Here is a 19,249-nt window from a genome sequence, read left to right on the forward strand (position 1 = left end):
AACGAGAAAATAGATAAATAGGTAAATAAAGGAACATGAGAAATAAGAAGGTTCCTTACTGAAAAATGCTGTTTTCAGACATACGTATGTTTGGCTACAGACTAGGAATTTGGGTGCTAATGGCTGAGGGCAAGCGTAGGTATGGACAAAGCTTATGGGTGTCTTAATTTCAGCTGAGATGCGGTTGTATTCTTCGGAGTGCTGGTCTGATGCTCTGCTTTGCTTCTAGGAGGTAAACACTGTTAACAGCCCTCCGATGTCTGCAGTTGCTACTAAGCAGTGCTGTACAAAGCCAGGGCCAGTGGGAAAAGCAAATGAGCAACTGTGTGTTGCTGAGCCAGGTATCACCGCACCAATGGGTCCCTTCAGTCCTGCAGCTCAGGCTGACTGAGACAAGGTATTGTGTGTTTTTTCTGTGAGGGCCGGTTCGTGTGGGGACCAATGGATGCCCTTACCTTCCTCTGGGCAGCAGACTTCCTCAGCCTGAAACTCAGGAAGGGACGGAGGTCTTTCCAGGTCCCGTGGCACTTTGGTGAAGCCGTAGCGGTTGAGCTGGCGAACAAAGTTCTTCATGCCTGTACAGCTGATGTCACTGCGCAGCACTATTGTTTGTCCTGCCCTGAGCCACAGCTGTTTGAACTTGAGTCGTGAAGCAAATGTACTGTGTTGGAAGGAGACCAGCCCTCAGCGAGGCCTTGCTGCCCCTTCCCTGTGTTCTCCCCCGAATTGCTCCCTGCTGGTGTCCTGGGTGCTCCTCTGCTTCTGCTGATGAGGCTGAAATCCCTTTCCCAGTGCCTGCAGCATGATTACCATAGCACAGCTTGTGCAAGGGAGTAGCTGTGTGCCCAAGCGATGCTCTGCAATGTCAGAGGCGGTGCAGAGGCTGCTCTGTAGGTCCAGCATGGAGAAGGACTCAAAATACGCTGTGCTGATGGCGTAAACAGGATGTTTGGAACTGCTCTTTGGTTCCTTTGCTTTTCTTTGGCATTTAGAGACAGAAAAAGTGAGCCAACAAAAGCAGAGATATTCTCTGAGACTTTTAACTCTCACTCCTCTGTACAGGATCAAGTGCCTTCCCTGTAAAGGTAAGGTGTGATATAGAAGTGGTGTCTGGATGCTGTAGTGCACTGTTTGAGGACAGTGCTAAGCTGGAGGAGCTGTTGAGCCCCTCAAAGGCAGAGAGGCCTTGCAGGGGTTTTGGCCAATGGGAGGGCTGTGCAAGCAGCAAGCATGTGAAGTTTGCCAAGAACACGTGCTGAGTTATGCCTGTGGGACAGCCCTGGCCCTGTGTTCATACGGGGGGCAGGCAGCTGGAGAGCATCCCCAGGAAAGGGATCGGCATATTGGTGATGGCAACTTGGATCGGACCTGTGTCCTGTTCTCAAACCCAGGAGGGATGCAGAACTCTTGGTGAAAGTGCAGAGGAGGGCCTCCATGATGATCCAAGGGCTGGGGCTCTGCTCCCATGAAGGTAGGCTGAACAGACTGGGCTTGTTTCAGCATGGAGAAAAGAAGGTTGTGGGGACGCCTCATTGTGTTGATCTGGTATTGACGTGGAGATTAGAAAGAGGAAGGTTATGAACTTTATGCCAGAGTTGCTAGTGATAAGACACAGAGAAAGGTTTCCAACTTAAGGAGAGGTTTATATCAGATGTCAGGGGCATGTTTTTTTGCTGGAGTGCTGAGGTGCTGGGACTGGCTGCCTTGAGAGTGCAGGCTGTATGGAGCCCTGGGCAATGTGATCTAGAACTCGATATAAAAGGACATAATAAATGAAAAGGTTAACTATTCAAACATTTTATTTCCAGAAGAACAAAATAAACAAACAGATAAATGCATAAAGAAAGGGAAATGACTATTGAGAGGGGCAGTAAGTGAAGGGTGCTATTCCAGGAGGTACACACCTATGAGCTGCAGGGGAGGAAGGGGGAAGTAGGGGCTGCTGTGGCGCTGCGTGCAGTGGGTGCAGCGCTATGGGGCCGTCCCGTGGCCGGCATCTGCCCGGTGCTGGCTGCAGGTGCACGTTGGGCAGTGTGGGGCTGTGCGGGGCTGCCGGTGCGGTGGCATCATGGTGGCCGCTGCCTTCATGGCCATTGCAAAGCAGAAGCTAAGGAAAGACAGGGGGTCCCAGGGAGCCTGCAGCTGTGGTGTTGCACCCGGTGCCCTGGAGAGCTCCTGCCGAGGTGAGCCGGGTGTGGAAGTGGGGAGCAGGAAGGGCAAAGCGGCGTGCGGTGGAGGAGCGCAGGCGGCACCCAGCATCGGGCTGCTGCTCGGAGGCAGCGGGGAGCAGGGCAGAGCCTGGCACTGCTGCAGCGCTGGTGTTGCCGCAGGACCTGGCAGGCTGTGAGCAGTGCCTGCTGGGGCCCCAGGGCTGTCTGTCTTGGGGAGCTTGGCCGGCGGGGGCCCCGCGTTTGCTGCTGCCTGCGTGCCTTGTGGCTCTGCTGCCTGCAGGCTCCTCTGTGGCCCGGCAGCCGCTCCCTGCGTGGGCTGGGCACTGGAGCTGCTCCTCTGGAGGCTCTCATTCAGAGCCTCCTGCAGGCCAGGGCTAGGGGCAGCCTCGGCTCTTCTCTTCCGGGAAGCTCTTCGCTTGCAGTGCTCCAGAAGCCCCGGGTCATCTCTCCTGAAGAGTGGGCAGGAGTAGAGGAGTAACTGCAAGATGTAAAGGAGAAGAGGTGGTTAGGTGGTTTCAGTGTGGGGCTGAGGGACAGCAAGATAGAGCAACTCAGGTGCTAATGGCTGAGGGCAAGCTGAGGACAAGGCTTATGGGTGTCTTAATTTCAGCTGAGATGCGGTTGTATTCTTCGGAGTGCTGGTCTGATGCTCTGCTTTGCTTCTAGGAGGTAAACACTGTTAACAGCCCTCCAATGTCTGCAGTTGCTACTAAGCAGTGCTGTACAAAGCCAGGGCCAGTGGGAAAAGCAAATGAGCGACTGTGTGTTGCTGAGCCAGGTATCACCGCACCAATGGGTCCCTTCAGTCCTGCAGCTCAGGCTGACTGAGACAAGGTATTGTGTGAGTTTTTCTGTGAGGGCCGTTCGTGTGGGGACCAATGGATGCCCTTACCTTCCTGTGGGCAGCAGTGGCTTCTTCCCCAGCCTGAAACTCGGGAAGGGACAGAGATCTTTCCTGGTCCCGTGGCACCTTGGTGAAGCCATAGCGGTTGAGCTGGCGAACAAAGTTCTTCATGCCTGTACAGCCAAATGGTCTCACAGGTGCTTCCTTGGCCAGGACTTCCACCATGAACAGTTCTTTGTCGATCACAAGGCAGTTTCCTCCGTGGCCCCACCAGATGCTTTTCACTTGGTCACTTTCAGCCAGCACCCAGAGTTTCTGTGGGAAGCTGAGGGCTGAGAAGACACCAGCGTGGCCCACACCTTCCTCAGAGGAACTCAGAGGGAAACTGTTAGTTTCCTCTTCATCAGGAAACGTTTGTGAGTCCTTTTCTTCCACTGTTGGTGTTCCAGCAGCGCAGCCAGCTGGTGCTTGTTCATGAGCTGCCGGGTCAGTGGAAGCGGAGCCCGGGGTCTCAAACAGCTCCTCCAGATCAGCAGCAGAAGCTGTTTCCGCAGCTGATGTGTCCATTTCAGTGTCTCTTTTCTGGTTTGAACCAAAGAGTGAGCGTGCACCCACTTGTGCAGTGAGCCAACGTCCGCCCTGCCTGCTGGCACGGGGACTGCACCGGCACTGCCTGGGGGTTCCGGTGGGAGATGCTCAGGTGTCACCATGGTGCCCTTGTGTGGGCACTGTGACATGAGCGTGCGGTGCCCAAGGCTGGGCTGGAGCCGGCCGAGGCGATGTCATTTGTTGCCATGGATGTCCCACTGGTCACAGGGGTGTTCTCGGAGCCTTTTAAATCACACCCATCTGTACAGGATGAAGCACCTTCTCTGTAAAGGGAAGGTTTGATGTACAAGTGGTGTCTGGATGCAGCACTGGAGTGCATGCTAACTTTATGGACGTCACTGACCTGAAGAGATCTTGAGCCACTCCATTTCAGGGAGACCTTTCAGAGGTCTTTGTGTGAGCTTGTTTAGTGAAGTCTCAGCCTTCAGCAGGGGATTTGGAACTTGATGGTCTTGTAGGTCCCTTCCAAATCAAACCATACTGTGATTCTCTGATCTATGGTTTAGTCTCGTCCAATGGAATGGCTGTGGAAGCTGCAACAGTATGAAATTTACCAAGAGCCTGTGCTGAGTTGTGGCCGTGGGGCAGTCCTGGCTCTACGTACAGACAAGGGAATGGGTGGCAAAAGAGCTGCTCCAGGATAGTGATCTGGAGGCTCTGGTGATGGCACGTATTTCGGTGTCAGCTGTTTTCCCCCAGAGCCAGAAGGGCCAACCCTACCCTGGGGTGCAACCCTCCCAGCTCAGGATATTCTTGTATTCTGAGTTTCTTTTTGAAGCTGTTACTTGATCATTTGGACTGCAGGGGCTGAGCTGCACTCATTCAGACCTCTGGTGGTTTCGCAGGCTATGGATGAATATTCCATAAAGAATTAGAAATATTTGGGCTTTGAATAAAAGCAGTAATGTGGCGATCCATGGCAACAAATGAAACACAATTCCTATGTTTCTAGCGTTTAATGGATAAGATATGCCATAAAACTATCAGAAGTGTGAACCCTTCTTAAAACCTTGGCAGGGAGCTGCATCTGAAGCACTATAAATCTGCAAAATCTGTAATGTATCATACAACGTGCTTTTTTTTTGCTTTTTTTTTTTCCCCCTAGTACTTGAGCATGGTATTACAGGATATTTTGCATATACCTGATACTATAAGAACTGTATTAGCTTCGGATTCCTTTTCAACGCTCTGCAGCTACGTCCCATTACCTCGCCATAGATTGTTATTGGATGCTATCCAGTGCTCCAGTATTAGTGTCATAAATGCCTCCGTGACATACGACATTTGTTACACTCGACAGCAGCATTCATTACTGCAAGCAGCAGCAGCCAGGCCGTGTTTCCTCCTATTATTTAGCCATCAGTGGACGAGAGGTGAGCACTTTGGCAGCAGGAGGAGCGGGGCAGCCCAGGATAGTGACACTGTGTGTTATCTCCGATAGCTCAGTCGATACCTCGTGCTCACATGTAGCCAGGAGATCTGTTGACTCACAGCAGTAAACGCCTTTGTTATTATTTATGACTTTTTTAATAATGCCTCGAGGCTCTGCTGGGCAGGCTGTAAGAATCCTGCCCCAGCCAGCCCGAGGAGATAAGCTGCACAAAGCAGGGCTATCGCTTTGCATCGCAGTCAGGGAGCAGTGCATAGAAAAATGAAGTGCTGGGTACTGCAAGGCTCTTGCTGGAGCTGTCTCCAAGCCTGTCCTCTGCTTTGATGCTATTTTTCACTGCTGCACTTGCTGATGGATTTGTGCCTGTGAAAGTTAGTAGGTTCCTGCAGCAAATGTCTCTTGGCAATCCGAGTGCTAAAGGCTTAGATTGTTTTTCATTCTTCTCCGTGTATCAGAACCTTCCAGGCATCAATACAGACCCTGAGAAGCTAGACAAGTATCTAGTAATGGTTTCTACCAGCTTACTAATTCAGGCCACCTGCAGGTAGGTGCTTTGCACAGAGCATGCTCCTGCTTCTTGCAGACCTGCTGATTGTATGGTGTATGTGGGCCCCAAATCTCCTTTACCAACTTTTTTATTTCTTTTGTATGCAAAGTGTGATGCTGTAACAGAACACATTTAAAAAGACCTAACCCAGTGTAGTTATGGGTCTGGGCACTGGTTCATTCTGCGGCACTGGGGGACCAGAGCAAGGAATCATAGAGTCAGAGAGTCATAGAATGGCCTGGGTTGCAAAGGACCATAATGATCATCTAGCTCAAACCCCCCTGCTATGTGCAGGGTCACCAACCACCAGACCAGGCTGCCCAGAGCCACATCCAGCCTGGCCTTGAATGCCTCCAGGGATGGAGAATGCAGAATTTCCACTTTTGCAGTGAGTGCCATCAGTGCCTCAGGCCATTGCCTGGTTTGGGTTCCTGTTCTTCTCTTTTGGTTTCATATTGGATCAAAGAAGTTGCACACTGCAGAAAACATGCTGACCATCACAGGAGACCTACAGGCAAACAGTCCAGGTGCAGAGAGATCAATGTTAAGCGTACGCCATTTCACCTGTCACTGAATGAGGCTTACACCTACTGCAAAAGGAGTCACGAAAAGAAAGTTTCAGAAAGTGAACTAGACGAGCTGTGTGGAACATATAGAATTCATTTGACTAATGCAACTCTGCACTAAGTTTCTGCCAGCAGTGTTTTCTAGCATGGGGCTCCAAGGGCAAAAAAGCCAGAATTTCATAGCAGTGTAAGGCTAATGATTAAAGTGTGTATGCTGGCAGTCACGGGAGCAGCACCGGAGGAGGAAGCACACGCCTTTCTCTTTGGCGTTCTGACAGCCTGATATTAAAGACCTGCAAGTGTCAGAAGACGGAGGAAATCAGCTGGCCCTTCTGACAGATTGTACAGCGTAGTGTCTGTGCTGTCAAGGCAGTGAATATGACAAAGCTGAGAAATGACAGTAATAGGAATGTTTAGGAAAGGGAACGAGCCTAATAGAGATGCCGCTGTTGACAATAACATGCTTATGTTAGAAGTCAATTCTTTGAGCTTTTGTGGTCGGTGAAGAATTTATTGAGCTTGTTTTTCTACGTCTGGTTTTTCTTTTTGTTTTCGTACCCTTACTGTGTGTCTGTTTTTACTATCATGGTAAAAGTACTGCTTAGTTGAAATGTGGAAAAAAGAAGCTCGTTGCTCTGCAATGCTCTGTTTCACTTGAATTATCAGAGTAGCGCAGGCAGCATCTGAGGGCTCCGTTGTACTGATACTGAGCAAACACCAGGAAAGAGAGGATTAAAAATCACATTATTTTAATTCAGAAAAGCTTAGAAAGAGATGAAAATAAACCAACTTATGAGTTGGGGGAGCTGAAGTCAGAGAAGCCTAGTGTTGGACCCACCTGTCTGGCTACCTACAAGTGAAGTAAGTTGTTCAGGCTGGCCATGGAGCTAGTTGTGGAACCTAAAGAGCATGGATGAGCTACCAGGGAAACTTCAGGCTGAGTGAGAGGCTTTTGGGGAGGGGAAGCATCCTGGTGGACAAAACATCATCCTCCAAGCTTGAAATAGTAGTAATAACAACAGTGAGCTTTAAGGAAAAAAACTGAAGTGTTTCCTGATCTTAATTGATTTTTTTTTTTTAATTTTGATTATTTTGAAAAAAGGAAATGTTAATTACAGTCCTTTTCAATAAGCTTGGACATACAGTGGACATGAGTCCATTGTCTTGGAGCTGTTAGGATTACAAAGCACTGACCATGCATAGGATCTGCTTTGTCGCCAAAGGCTGCTTAGATTAAGGATTGTCGCCACAGCATGAAAATTGCACCAGTTCATTAAGAGTTGGGTTTAATAGTGGTCGTTGCCTATATTAGTGTGACCTTCAGCAGCTTTTACATGCCTCGGGGTGCCCACAAGTGCCTAGACACAAACAGCAGCTCTGGCATACTTCAGTTTGCTATCAAAGCGATTCGGGAATTTCTTTCTACTTCTTTCTCAAATTTTCTTGAGCTGCCCATTTGCAGGTTTCAAGCAGGATTTAAATCTCTCCCCCTGCCTCAGCTGTCTGCAGATGAGATATATCGAGTCCCTCCATGGCAGTGCAGTCACTTGTGATAGATGTCTGAAATCAGTGAGTGAGTTTCTTTGAAAATTAAGTTTTTGTCACTGGGTTCTGCTCACCTGGAGCCCATGGGAACGAACTGCTCTCCGTTTCTGCTGTGGGATGGCAAGGGTAGATGAGATGAATCCCACCCTGTGTCAAAAAGCTATTATGCATCTGGTCGTTCCTGTTGAGTTAATGGAAAGAATGCTGCATGAGCTATCCAAGGGAAAAATAAATCATTGCTCACATCCAGGTCTCCTCTTCCATAACATAAGCCCATCCATCTCATCGTTTGGGAAAGGAAGGAGGACCAAAGAGGCCTTAACTGAATGGCTGCAGGCACCTGAAAATAGAGAGTGGGGAAGGAGAAAGAATAGAAAATTAATAGCAGGTTATCTAATATTCTCTGAATGCCTTTAAAGCGGTGTTACCATTAGTCAGAGCTCGGTTCCTGCATGCTTGGAATTCCTGTCTTTGGATGTTTCTCAGCTCTGCTGAACTCTTAAAAATGAGACATATATTGATGCCCAAAATGCATGCACTGCAGTCAAGTAGGAAGTTCAGAGGAAAGCATGTTTTCACACTAAAATCTATATTCAGGGATCTCACTTGTAGCAGAAACCAGAATAAATTTCAATTTGTGGTGACAGCAGTTTTGCTGTAACTTAATTTTTCTGAGTTAACCCATCAGTAAGTTTTATCTTTTAAATGAATTTTTTCATCTAAAGTAAGAGCGGTGGTATTTTTCTTCTCAGACTCTTGAAACAGCAAGAAACCAGCTAACGTGTTACAGAGAAAACTTACATTCAGTACAGTTGTGGATGTGCTGCTTCTGATGTAGACATTCAAGAAAAGAAACAGTTCTGGACAGAAGATGAAGATTCTCCTACCCTTTCATTCTTAATCTATTATTTTTTAATATCTTCTGAATGTATCCAAGAGTTCCTTGAATTCTTCCAGACAGATTTTGACATCTTGAAGACTCTGCTCCTAAAGTTTCTGCCTTTTCTGTTTTGTTGTAAAACTATTTTCAAAATCCCAAATGCCACCAAAGGGCCGAATAAAATCAAATAGAAACAAGCTCAAGTCCAGCCGAAAGGGAGCTTTACAGTAATGGTCCGGGTCTAGCAATCCTTACAAAAAGCTTAAAGTTCTTTTATATGAAGGATTTTCTTCTATCAGATAAACGCTTCCTTTGCTATAAGTGACTTTCCGGTGATTTTTTGATTGAAAAAGGATTTGTCGAGTTCTGAGATCTGTTTAAGCTCTGGAAATAATGCCCCTTCATCTCGGTCGCGTTTTTCTCCCAGTAAGAAGGTAAGAGAAGTCCCCAGTGCCTTGCTGGCCGACCATCTCTCCACAGCCCTGCTCTTTGAAGGGAAATGCAGGCAGCCGTATCCTGCTGCACACTTACATCTCATCCAAGACCGATCTCTACACACATACTTCTGTCGACACACTGCACACACAGTTTGGGTTTTCCTGTCTTCCAAAGAAATCACCTCCTACCTTTGCCAACTTCCATTGAGCAATCTAACTAAGGAACTTCTCAGCACTTTCTTTATTGCCTTCTTTAAATACTCGGGTCTAAGAAACCAGCATTATATGCCCCTGCCCAGTCTGTACAGCTGCCTTTCTTTTTATCAGGCCGAATTATTGACAAATAATAGTGAATTTGTTCATTATAAAACCAGGTACTGTACCTCACTCTTGCCACGATGGATCTGTTTTCAATTCCCTGATGCTACCATTATCTAAGCAGATGATTACTGCATTTGAATGACTTCACCTGCATGAGGTGAGTCACAAGTTTAAGTGCATTCTGAGATTTTTTTCTCTAACGTGCTTTGCCAAATCGCTGCCTATTTAAATATCTCAGAGAAGGGAAAAAAGTCCCTAAAGAACGGCAAAATGTTTTTGTTTTGATACCAATATATGAAAACCTTATATCAGCAGATTGTTGGATCGCTTCTCTCTTTCCCAGCTTGCCTTTTTGTCTCCATTATTAGGAATATTAAAGTGAATTACAGCCTGCTCAGGACTGTTCTTCTGTCCTCTCCCAGGAAAGATCCAAATAAACACACTGGGGAGGCAACGGGAGGAGGAGGTTGTCATCATTTCCAGGAGGGGAATATTGAGGAGGATTTATTCCTAGTTGAGGTTGGAAGACTTGGAACAACGTTTAAAAAAGTGCATTCCTAAGCAGAATGTGGTGTGCATTTGGGAGATGAGGAATAATTGATGTATTTGTTGAAAGCTGTTTACAGAACAAAAGAAAACTAGTAGAACATCTATCGTATGGTGAAGTCGGTTGCATGGTAAATAACATTCCACATAGTGTGACAGTAATGAAGAGTTTTATCTACAGCCGCTGCAATCATGGTTTGCAGCATCTGTTAAACATTTTATTTACTCTTATTTAGACAAGCATGCTAACATTTGCATGAAGAATCTTATACTGTAGCGTTTGGAAACCTTCCCATCTGCCTTTCTCTCCACCCTTCCAAGGGTTTTGCAAAGTTAATGCTTTGTCTTCGCCCCAAGTCAGACTGTGTGCCAGCTCATGATGTGCTGCAGAGCCTCTCTGTGATTTCCTCCTGCTCCCCAGGTGAGTATCCCAGCATCCCAGCGGGTGTTCTGCCACAGCACAGGGAGGTCAGAAGGCTGCTGTGGTGCTGTGCTGTGTGCAGGTTGGGCAGGGGTTCCATAGGCTGGGGATGCTCTGGATGTGCTGCGTGTTCCTGATCTCATTGAGCATGGGGAGCAGTGCATCATCAATCTGAGTACCTCTGCATGGTGCTGTGCATAGACCTGACTACAGACTCAGTCATCTGCGGCTGCCAGGATGCCCATAAAACATTTTGCTATGGCAAGGCAGCAGTATCATGGCTAATTAAGCTCATAATTGCCTGTAGCCTTGTCCTCCCTGATCTATTTTCTGCATTTGTTGTTGTGGTTGTTGTTTTGTTTTTTAAATTAAGCTTAGATGGCAGGCTGTTAGAGGCAGGGACTGGGGTGTTGCATCTTTTACAGGCAGCAGGAAAGTGCCCTGACGCTCTGAGACCCCCTGGGCTGGGTGACTGTCATGTCCATGCACATGGCTGCTGCTCTATTGATGACTATAGGTCCTCGAGCAGAGGGAGTGTGTAATCCAGCAGGGCTGAGTGCTAATATTATAATATCTAATATTATCCTGAGCAAAGATTCCTTGAAAAAAATTAAGGAATTAGTAGCCCTCGGTGAGCACGGTTTCAGCAAAACCCTTCTCTGTATCGACTAACAATCAGGTGCCTTTTCTGGGCTGGAGTTGAGAAGTTCTGAGTAATGATGCTGGTTGAACCATTAATGGAAGTCCTTAAGTCGTTTCTTGATACTTTCCATTTTGGGGCATCTTTCTTTTCAAAACAAAAAGCAGAACCAAAAACAGGTGCTGCTCTATGCACATAGGAGAAATCAATGAATGGGATCAATATTCCCTCCACAGGTAATAAATGCTGAGAAGCATTTCTGTCTATCTGAATTGATCCTAGAGAATTCTTTAAATTGGTTCTGATGTGTATAAAAATCATTTCCCTATTGATCAAAGCTTTTCTTTCTTTCATTCTTTGATACGTTATTTCATCTCTGCTGTCAGTAATGGTCCCAAGTCTTTCTATGCAGTTATGTTAAACAGAATGTCTTAAATCCGTGCGAGATCATAATTTTAATGACTCAAGAAATAACTGGGCTTGCGTCTTTGAAGATGAATGCTTTGCTTACAGTTAGGCAGCCTAAGTATTTTGAAATTGGCAAAGTCACTACGTCTGAATTATCTACGATAAACCCTAAAAATAGTGGCCAAGATTGCATTGAAAGCAATTGCCCAAATCCAGTATCCCTTACTCTGGGTGTCACTGCTGCTGCTACACGCAGGTGATTTCTCTCCCTTTCCCTTTCCTTGCTCTGCTCTGCACCTGAACAAGAGCATCCCACCATTGGGTTAACCCAGCTGCAGTGGTGTTAAGGTGAAATCTTAAGACTTTGGCCAACAGCATTTATTAATTGAGGAGCCCAGTGCCTGCAACCTGACCTTCTTTTTCTGCCTTCCCAACCCAGTGGTATCGCTGTCTCCCACAAAGCACTACTGAATTGTCTTGGCAAGGTTTCATTCAAAATTCATTTTACAAAGAGGACAGTAATTGTGGCTGTGATTTCTATTAGGACCTTATGGAGTATAAATTGTCAGGCTGTCTTTTGACAAGTGCAGGTCTTGTTCCCTCTACCCCAAGTAATTTGGTTCTATCAACCCAGCAAATTAATCTTGTCTGGTTTTGTGTTCTGAAGAAACGGAGTCACCAATTCCATTGCTTCAATGTGCCTGCCAGTATTTTAAATTTAGCTCCCAGTTCAAATTAGAAGATGGGTTTTGTATTGTATCTACATATGTGGCTTTAGCTCTGATAGTATCTACGTAGCAACATAGGTGCTAATTGATTTTAAGGTCCAGTTCTGTTCTGAGAACAAAGTTGAGATATGTCTTTAGTACCAGGAATAAAAAGGCATGGGTGACTTTGATTGCTTTTATGAGGCAGGAATATTTTTCCAGCCCGAAGAGCAGAACTGCCTTAGGAATTCATCAGTGCCCAAAGCAAAGGGCACTGCCAGCCTGGAGGTGGCACCCTGGCCAGGCAGTGTGTGGTGCTGGGAATGGAGCCTGTTATAGCAAGCAGGAGCTTACTATAATGTTGGAAACAAAAGGAGCCGAGAGGCATTGGCCACTTGAGAAATTCAGTTGCATCCCAAAAGGTATGTGCAGAAATACTACGTCCCATCTGCTGGCGGATTTGTGGGCTGCATCACAGCTTCCAGGTGGGGTGGGATTCATGGAAACATAGAACAGTTTGGGTTGGAAGGGACCAAAACAGTCAGGGGTTTGTCCACGCCACGTGGGTGACAATTTGGACTACTAAACACAGTAGGTGGCTCAGCAATTGATTCCTCTGTGGGTCCCTAAAAGGGAAACGTAACAGCATCCTGGGCTTGACTGCAGAGCAAGTGTGCATAGAGAGAAAAGATGAACAGCCAAATACTTTTTAGCACTCAGATGTTTTTGCTGGGGTAAGTCACCATCCCTTTCAGCGACTGCTTGCACAGTCGTTTATGCCTTCCAGTGATTCTGCTGCTTTTCTCTCTACCTTTTCTAACTCAATGCATGCTTTTTGGAGCAAATGACCAGATGGTCAGAGCTTATGTTATTCTAAGGACATAATAGGGGTACATCAGAAAAATTAGTACCTCTGTTCTAGTAACGGGCAACAACAGATTAGATGTAATTGCTACAAGGGCTGCTACCGTAGGGTCTCTTTGGCATGGCAGTGTGCTCTGTCATCACTCCTGCTGCCAGGTGGAGGAGGAGGAATGAGCTGGAGCTTGGGTTTAGCTCCCTATCTTGCTGGTCTGTGGATGTACCAGCAGATGTGCAGCGGCTTTGCATGAGCTGGACGTCTTTGCAACCTTGAGTTTGAGATCTGGAGGTGCTCTGCATCTTCGAATCAGAAACTGTTCATTTTGATGCAGTTCTGCATTACCTGCTGAGCACAGAGGATTTGCACAGACCTGCCCCACCTGACAATTTACCCGAAGGTGTATGAAGGAACAGTTATCTCCAAGGTTTTGTCTTGCTCTGAGTGCTATATCAAAGTGCCTTTGTTAGTGCATGAGGAAGCGTCCTTCATCTAAACAGGGCTTCGCATGACGATTACGTAATAGATTTTGTTTGGCTTCCTAATTGGAAACTGTCTTGAAAGAGCAATAAAACACAATTTGTTCCCAAAAAGAAATATCTCCTTTTGGAAGGAAAGGGGGAGTAAATTTACATTATAATGAGCAAAGTGTTATGGGTGCGTAGATCAGCGGTGACAATGGGTGTCAGAACACGATCTCATTTGGCGCATTCCTCTCCCCTCTTCGCCTGTATTTGCAGTGCATCCTTCTGCTACAGAGCAAGGAGTTGCTGTGCTCATTGCCAGCAGCAGCAGTGCATCACGGGGTGGTAGGCACCAAATGTATGGGAGATGAGACACTACTCCTTGCCAGGGCTGCCCTGCTCACCCAAGCCCTTTCCCTGGCATGGGGAGATGTGCCGTTTGCTGCTGCACCTCATAAGCTACTAGCAAGCTGCAGTTGTCCAAGCCTTCCTTTGTTTTTGTCTCCCTCCTGTCCTTCTCTGTTTTTAACAAGCACTTCATTATGGCTTTGAGGAGGCTGAAAGTGACATTAACCCCCTGCCCAGCTGTTGCGGTGTCAGGGCTCCAGGCAAAATGGCATTTATTTGGCTTCTGGAGGAGTCATCCCAGTTACTGCCTGGAGAGCCTGGCTGCAAGTGAAATCCATATGCAGTGCTTCTGTCAGCAAAGACTTCCTGGAAGAGAGTTTGTAATAAATATTCACATCTGCTGCTTTGGACACTCTAATCCATCCTACAGATCTTTGCTGTGTCAGGCTTTGTTCTAGATGAGGAAACTGGGTAGTTGTAAAGGTTTGCAAATAGGGCGTATTTATCATGGTTAGCTCCACCTTCCATTTGCCTTTCCTGCACAGGCATCCATGACTACACTAAGCGTAACGTGTGCTTAAGTATTCTTGATGCATTTGAGAGCAGCCTTTAGACTTGTGTTTCCTTTGAGAGATGGAGAAGTGGCATTGGTTTGCTTCCCAGGTTGTCAAGTGAGCCAGTGTGACGATCACTGTTGTGAGTTAGGTTGAGTGGCAGGACGATGTGTTTCCTGGATGAACAACACGTTGTGTGGTCACAGCCAACACCATGGCTTGCGTGGGATTCATGCTAGGAGGACAGATTCTTCCCAACTACTTCTGATGGGTGACTGATGACTATTACAGTTAGTTTCCAAAAGGAGGGAGCCTGTATCTGGCGGCAGGGTAAATAAATGTGCTGAACACGTTGCTTTCCACCTGGTACCCGTGCTGGTATTAAAGTAGGAGGACAGCTGACTTTACGCATCACTGGGAGTGATGAAACCTGGGTCTGTCTGGTTTGTCAGTAAGTACGTGGAAAGTGGAGACTCTTTAGAACCTTTTTGACTTAGTTTGCTTTAGTTCTGTTGTAACGCTTTTCCATAACTCTCAGAGGGAGAAGGGCATTCGATTCAGCTGGATGCCCGACCTCTCTGCAATTTGGCTGAGAACTGCCCTTTCCATTAGGGCAGCGCTGTCCAAGAAGAGCAGCGTGACGGTGTGATTCTGATACCTCCAGCTATCAGCGGAGCATCTGCTTCTCTGCTGCTCAGCCTGCGTGTCAGAATCTGGCCCTTAATAATTGCACCCAAGTGGAATAGCTGTGCCCTTAATGAGTAGCATACCCAGGTCTCCAGATTCACTTAATCACTCTGAATCCAATCTCATTATCATTGATCTAGTCAACTTTCCCATCATTTATCTCAGCAAACGGGAGCACACAAGACGTGGTTCATCTTTACATCGCCAGCTCCAAACTCCCAGCACCTCTGCCTTTGCCAAGCCTGCTAACTTTGCTCTGTGTTTCCATTCCAGGTCGCATCGTGGCCGTGGCGAGCAGTGATGGGGCTGTGAAGATTGTGCAGCCGGAGCTGGGCCAGCTCCATAGCCTGCGGGGCCAGGGTGAGACAGAAGTGCAGAGCGTGGCCTTCCATCGCCCAGTGGAACTGCTGCTCTCGGGGGCTGCCGACGGCACTGTCTGTGTCTGGGTCTAAGGATGAGCCTCCAGGTGTTTCGTGGGAAGAACAGCGTAGCAGAGAGGGCTTAGCAAAGCGTTTCCATAGTTAATGTTTGCAGGAGGCATAGTTGCTCGAGAGGAGTGTTACCCTGCGTTTTAACCCAATAAAAGCCCCGGTTTGGCTTTCTTTACGCTGTTTTCCCCAGCATCCAGCATCCCTCATTCGGCCGCTCGGGCAGAAATAGCTTTACAATGACGCCTAATGACAGAGCAGCCGAATTGCAGGGAGATCGATTGTGAGCGTATCGCAGCGGAGCCACCAGCGCACGGCTCCCCAGTTCCAGCCTGCGGGAAGACGGGAAGTTTTAATAATGCAGCAAGGTGGGATTTTGGATGCAGCAACCGCTCGGGCCGCCGCCGGGGCAGGAAGGAGGCCGAGTTGGGGAGCGCAGCACTGACAGCAGTGGGATCACCGCAGGGCTGCGTGCCTCTCCCCGCAGCTGGATTCCTCTTATTTTTTTTTTTTCCCCATTCCCTCTTTTTATTTTATTTTTTATTTTCTTTTTATTTCCCACCTGCCCTCAAAAAAAAATATTTTTTTTTTCTTTTATTTTTCTTTCTCTTTTTTTTTTTTTTTTTTTTGAATAATTAATTACTATTATTATCACTAATAGGGGGTGGGGCAGCCATGCCCATCCCCAGGGCTGGGGAGTCCCCGCAGGGGAGCAGGGCCCGCCGGGCGCTGGGCTCCTCCGCCCTCCCTCTGCCTGCCCGCCGCCTCGCCAGCCCCCGCGCCCCGCTTCTCCCCCCTCCTTCCCCGGCTGTGGCAAATCCTGCACTGCAAGATATCCGCTGGGCATAGGGAGGGGATCTCTCTGTTGTTGTGTTTTTTTCCTTCTTCCCTCCCCCCCCGCTCCGTCTCCCTACCCTCCACTTGAGACCTGAGGAAATCCAGCCCAAGTTCTCCGCGATGACTGCGCTGCTGGCATCAGGGTTTCTCCACGGCATCCCTGCCTCCGGAGCGCCGCGCCGCTGCTCGCTCTGAATCCTCGGCGCCGGGTGAAAGCTTAATTCTCATGCCGTGGTTGCTGGGCTGCTGCTTTCCTGCATTTTGCAATGGGAGGTGGAGGAGAAGGGATTGTCCTTGAGTCAACGCTGAAAATGTGATTAGGAAGAACTGCTTTCACTAATTTTTGTCTAACCTTTTAGTCCATGTTGGCCTGTGACCCCTCGCAGCTTTCAGACCGAGCCTGATTAGGTAAGTGTGAATTATTCACTAGGGGCGAGGGACGGTGGATGGAAGCGTTTTAATCAGGCACTTAGCGATGGTCCTGGCCCCTCTCCCGATGAGAAATGATGAGAAAGTTGGGCTGTAAACTAATTGCGAGCAGAGCGGCGCTTGTTTACTTGTTGCAGTCTGTCGGTGCGAGCTGCCTGCAGTCTGTCTGATCTCCGCCTGGCAGTTGCTGTGGGACAGCTCGGATGGCCACGGGCTGTAGGAAACACTGTGCTCTTATTTATGAGCTTCAGAGAACTTTTGGTTTTTAATTTGGAGAGCTCCCTCCTCCAACTTCAGCACCTTCTCTCCATTGTTCCATGTTTCCCCAGACGTGAATTACTTCATTTTCTCCTGCTGTGTTACGTTTGTTTGTTTCTTTCCTAAATATCCACCAATCTGCAGTATTGCAACCTACCTGTAGCATTTAGGTGGGCATCCACTTTGAAGCCAGCTAGAACAGCACGAACCTCCCGAATCCCAAACAGCATGTTACAATAGGTGCTGCTGGCAGGTGTAAGAGGATGCCTGGTCCTTGTGCTAGGAATGCAGCTAGCACTTCAATTAAGAAGATATCTTTTGAATTTGATAAAGCTTGTGTAATATCCGGTGTCTCCCTCTGTTGTGGCTTTGGAAAAACTGCTTTGTCAACAGGATCCCTCAACTGCTTTTCCAGGAGTAAAGCTTGCTGCCACTGCTGCTTTCCTTCAGCTAAGGAGAATGAATTGCTCAACATCTGCAGGTCGTCTAAAATCCCAGTGCTGAAGGAATACCCCCTGGGGGTGGAGGGGGGCATGTTTGGCTGTGTAGGCGTTGCGCGTTGTGCGCTGTGCGTCTGCCTGCCCGCAGACAAGCCGTGCTTGGTGAGTGCTTCCCCTCCTCAATGCAAAGCTAACATCTTATCTCGCTGAAAAGTTTGCTGCAGCACTTTGCCTGGTCCTCCGTGGAGGGGCCAGAAGCCACGGCACAGCTGCTGCTCGCGGGCTGGGCGGTGATGTGGCACGGCGGGCAACCAATCGCACACCCAGGGATGCACGGAGCCTCTCTCCGAGCTCAGCCCTGAGGCCAGGCAGAGCTTCTTTGTCCCTCTGTGGAGCTGAGCACGGCCAGGTTGGGCAGTGCTGCGGCGCTCCTGAAGTTTTAGTGAGGTTCCAGCCACGATTCAGCAGCTCTGCACACCACGCAGGCATTTAGCATCCTGCTCTCAGCATTTCTCCCAGGGAAGCACCGGAATGCTGAATACTGGAGGAGAATCGCGTCGTGTGTTCAGTCAGGATCATACAGACCTGCTGCTGGCAGACCAGGCAGCTCCTCTTCCTTCTCCTAAATGCTGCATGTGAAACTCTGCTGCTCCACCTCTCATGCACCGCGTACAGTCCAGCTCCATCTTCTATGCTGGATGCAGATCTGCCTGCAGAGTGTGCTTCCCTTGTTCTTCAGCCCCCCTCTGTTTGATGAACAGGGCTGTGTGCCACACAGAAGGACGATGGCCACAGCAGGAGGTTAAGGCCACGCTTAAGCTGGGGTTCAAATCCCTCCGGGCTGTCCGTGCCCATGCGACTCCAGGCAGCTGCTGTAACTTCTGATGCAACAGGAAACTCTGCACACGAGGGAAATAAAAATGAGGTGATTCTCTGAGCCATCGTTTGTATAGAGATGTTTTGTGGGCATACACTTACAGAAGTGTGTCTAATTTATGTATTTCATGTGCTTTATTCTCATTACACATAACTCAGGAGAGGCTTATTCCAAATGAAGCAGTGATAGCTATCTGCACAGTTTGAAAGCACTGATTTATTCTTTCATGCTGGTTGAAGGTACAGCCCTTATTAGTTGATGTTCCTTAATACTTTGAATTCTCACTTAAAAATGTTTGCTTTCAGACCACAACACTGGTCTCCTTATGGAAGCAGCTGTTTCTATCCGGCCCTGAGATCCCATGGAGAAGCTGAGGAGGGGGATGGCTCTTCACATCCATGAAGCCTGGATACTGCTGTTTGTAATCCCTGGCTTGGTCACGCCGGCTGCCATCAACCACGAAGACTACCCCGCCGATGAAGGGGACCAGACCTCCAGCAATGACAATCTGATCTTTGATGACTACCGAGGGAAGGGTTGTGTGGATGACAGTGGCTTTGTGTACAAACTGGGAGAACGCTTTTTCCCGGGGCATTCCAACTGTCCCTGCGTTTGTACTGAGGATGGACCTGTTTGCGATCAACCCGAATGCCCTAAAATCCACCCAAAGTGTACAAAAGTGGAACACAATGGATGCTGTCCAGAATGCAAGGAAGTGAAAAACTTTTGTGAATATCATGGAAAAAATTACAAAATATTGGAGGAATTTAAGGTACGGAACACTTCTTTTTTTTCCCAAGTTTTTATATTAGTGTGATAGAAGGCTTGCTGGGGACTCTCAAAGGTGGTCAATATTTGCTTGCTGCTGATAGCAAAGGTGTTTCCAGCTGTGATGGAGGTCAGGCTAATGCAAAAGGTGCCACCTTCCCCCTCACATGCACTCAGATCAGCCAGAAGTCCCCAAGCAAAATGCTGATCCTCTGAAGCTGTGATGCTGGACAACTTCCCTGGTTGCTCACAGCATGAACTGGCCTAC

General features: G+C 47.9%; 2 protein-coding genes across 5 annotated transcripts in view; both read left to right on the top strand.

Annotated features, from left to right (window-relative positions):
- Positions 1-15,877, top strand: part of SPAG16 (sperm associated antigen 16) — a 355,941-nt gene extending 340,064 nt beyond the window's left edge. The window contains exon 16 of the mRNA XM_048953048.1: positions 15,218-15,877. Coding sequence (XP_048809005.1) covers positions 15,218-15,396 — 179 coding nt within the window. The 3' untranslated portion in view covers positions 15,397-15,877. The remainder of the gene's footprint in view (positions 1-15,217) is intronic.
- A 159-nt stretch (positions 15,878-16,036) lies between these two features.
- Positions 16,037-19,249, top strand: part of VWC2L (von Willebrand factor C domain containing 2 like) — a 38,264-nt gene continuing 35,051 nt past the window's right edge. For 2 of the 4 annotated variants that reach the window (XM_048953052.1, XM_048953053.1), the window contains exon 1: positions 16,037-18,985. In XM_048953052.1, coding sequence (XP_048809009.1) covers positions 18,575-18,985 — 411 coding nt within the window. In that variant the 5' untranslated portion in view covers positions 16,037-18,574. The remainder of the gene's footprint in view (positions 18,986-19,249) is intronic. The other 2 variants (XM_048953050.1, XM_048953051.1) reach the window with 2 other exon arrangements.

This window comes from Lagopus muta, chromosome 8, assembly GCF_023343835.1.
Source record: "Lagopus muta isolate bLagMut1 chromosome 8, bLagMut1 primary, whole genome shotgun sequence".
Lineage (NCBI taxonomy): Eukaryota > Metazoa > Chordata > Aves > Galliformes > Phasianidae > Lagopus > Lagopus muta.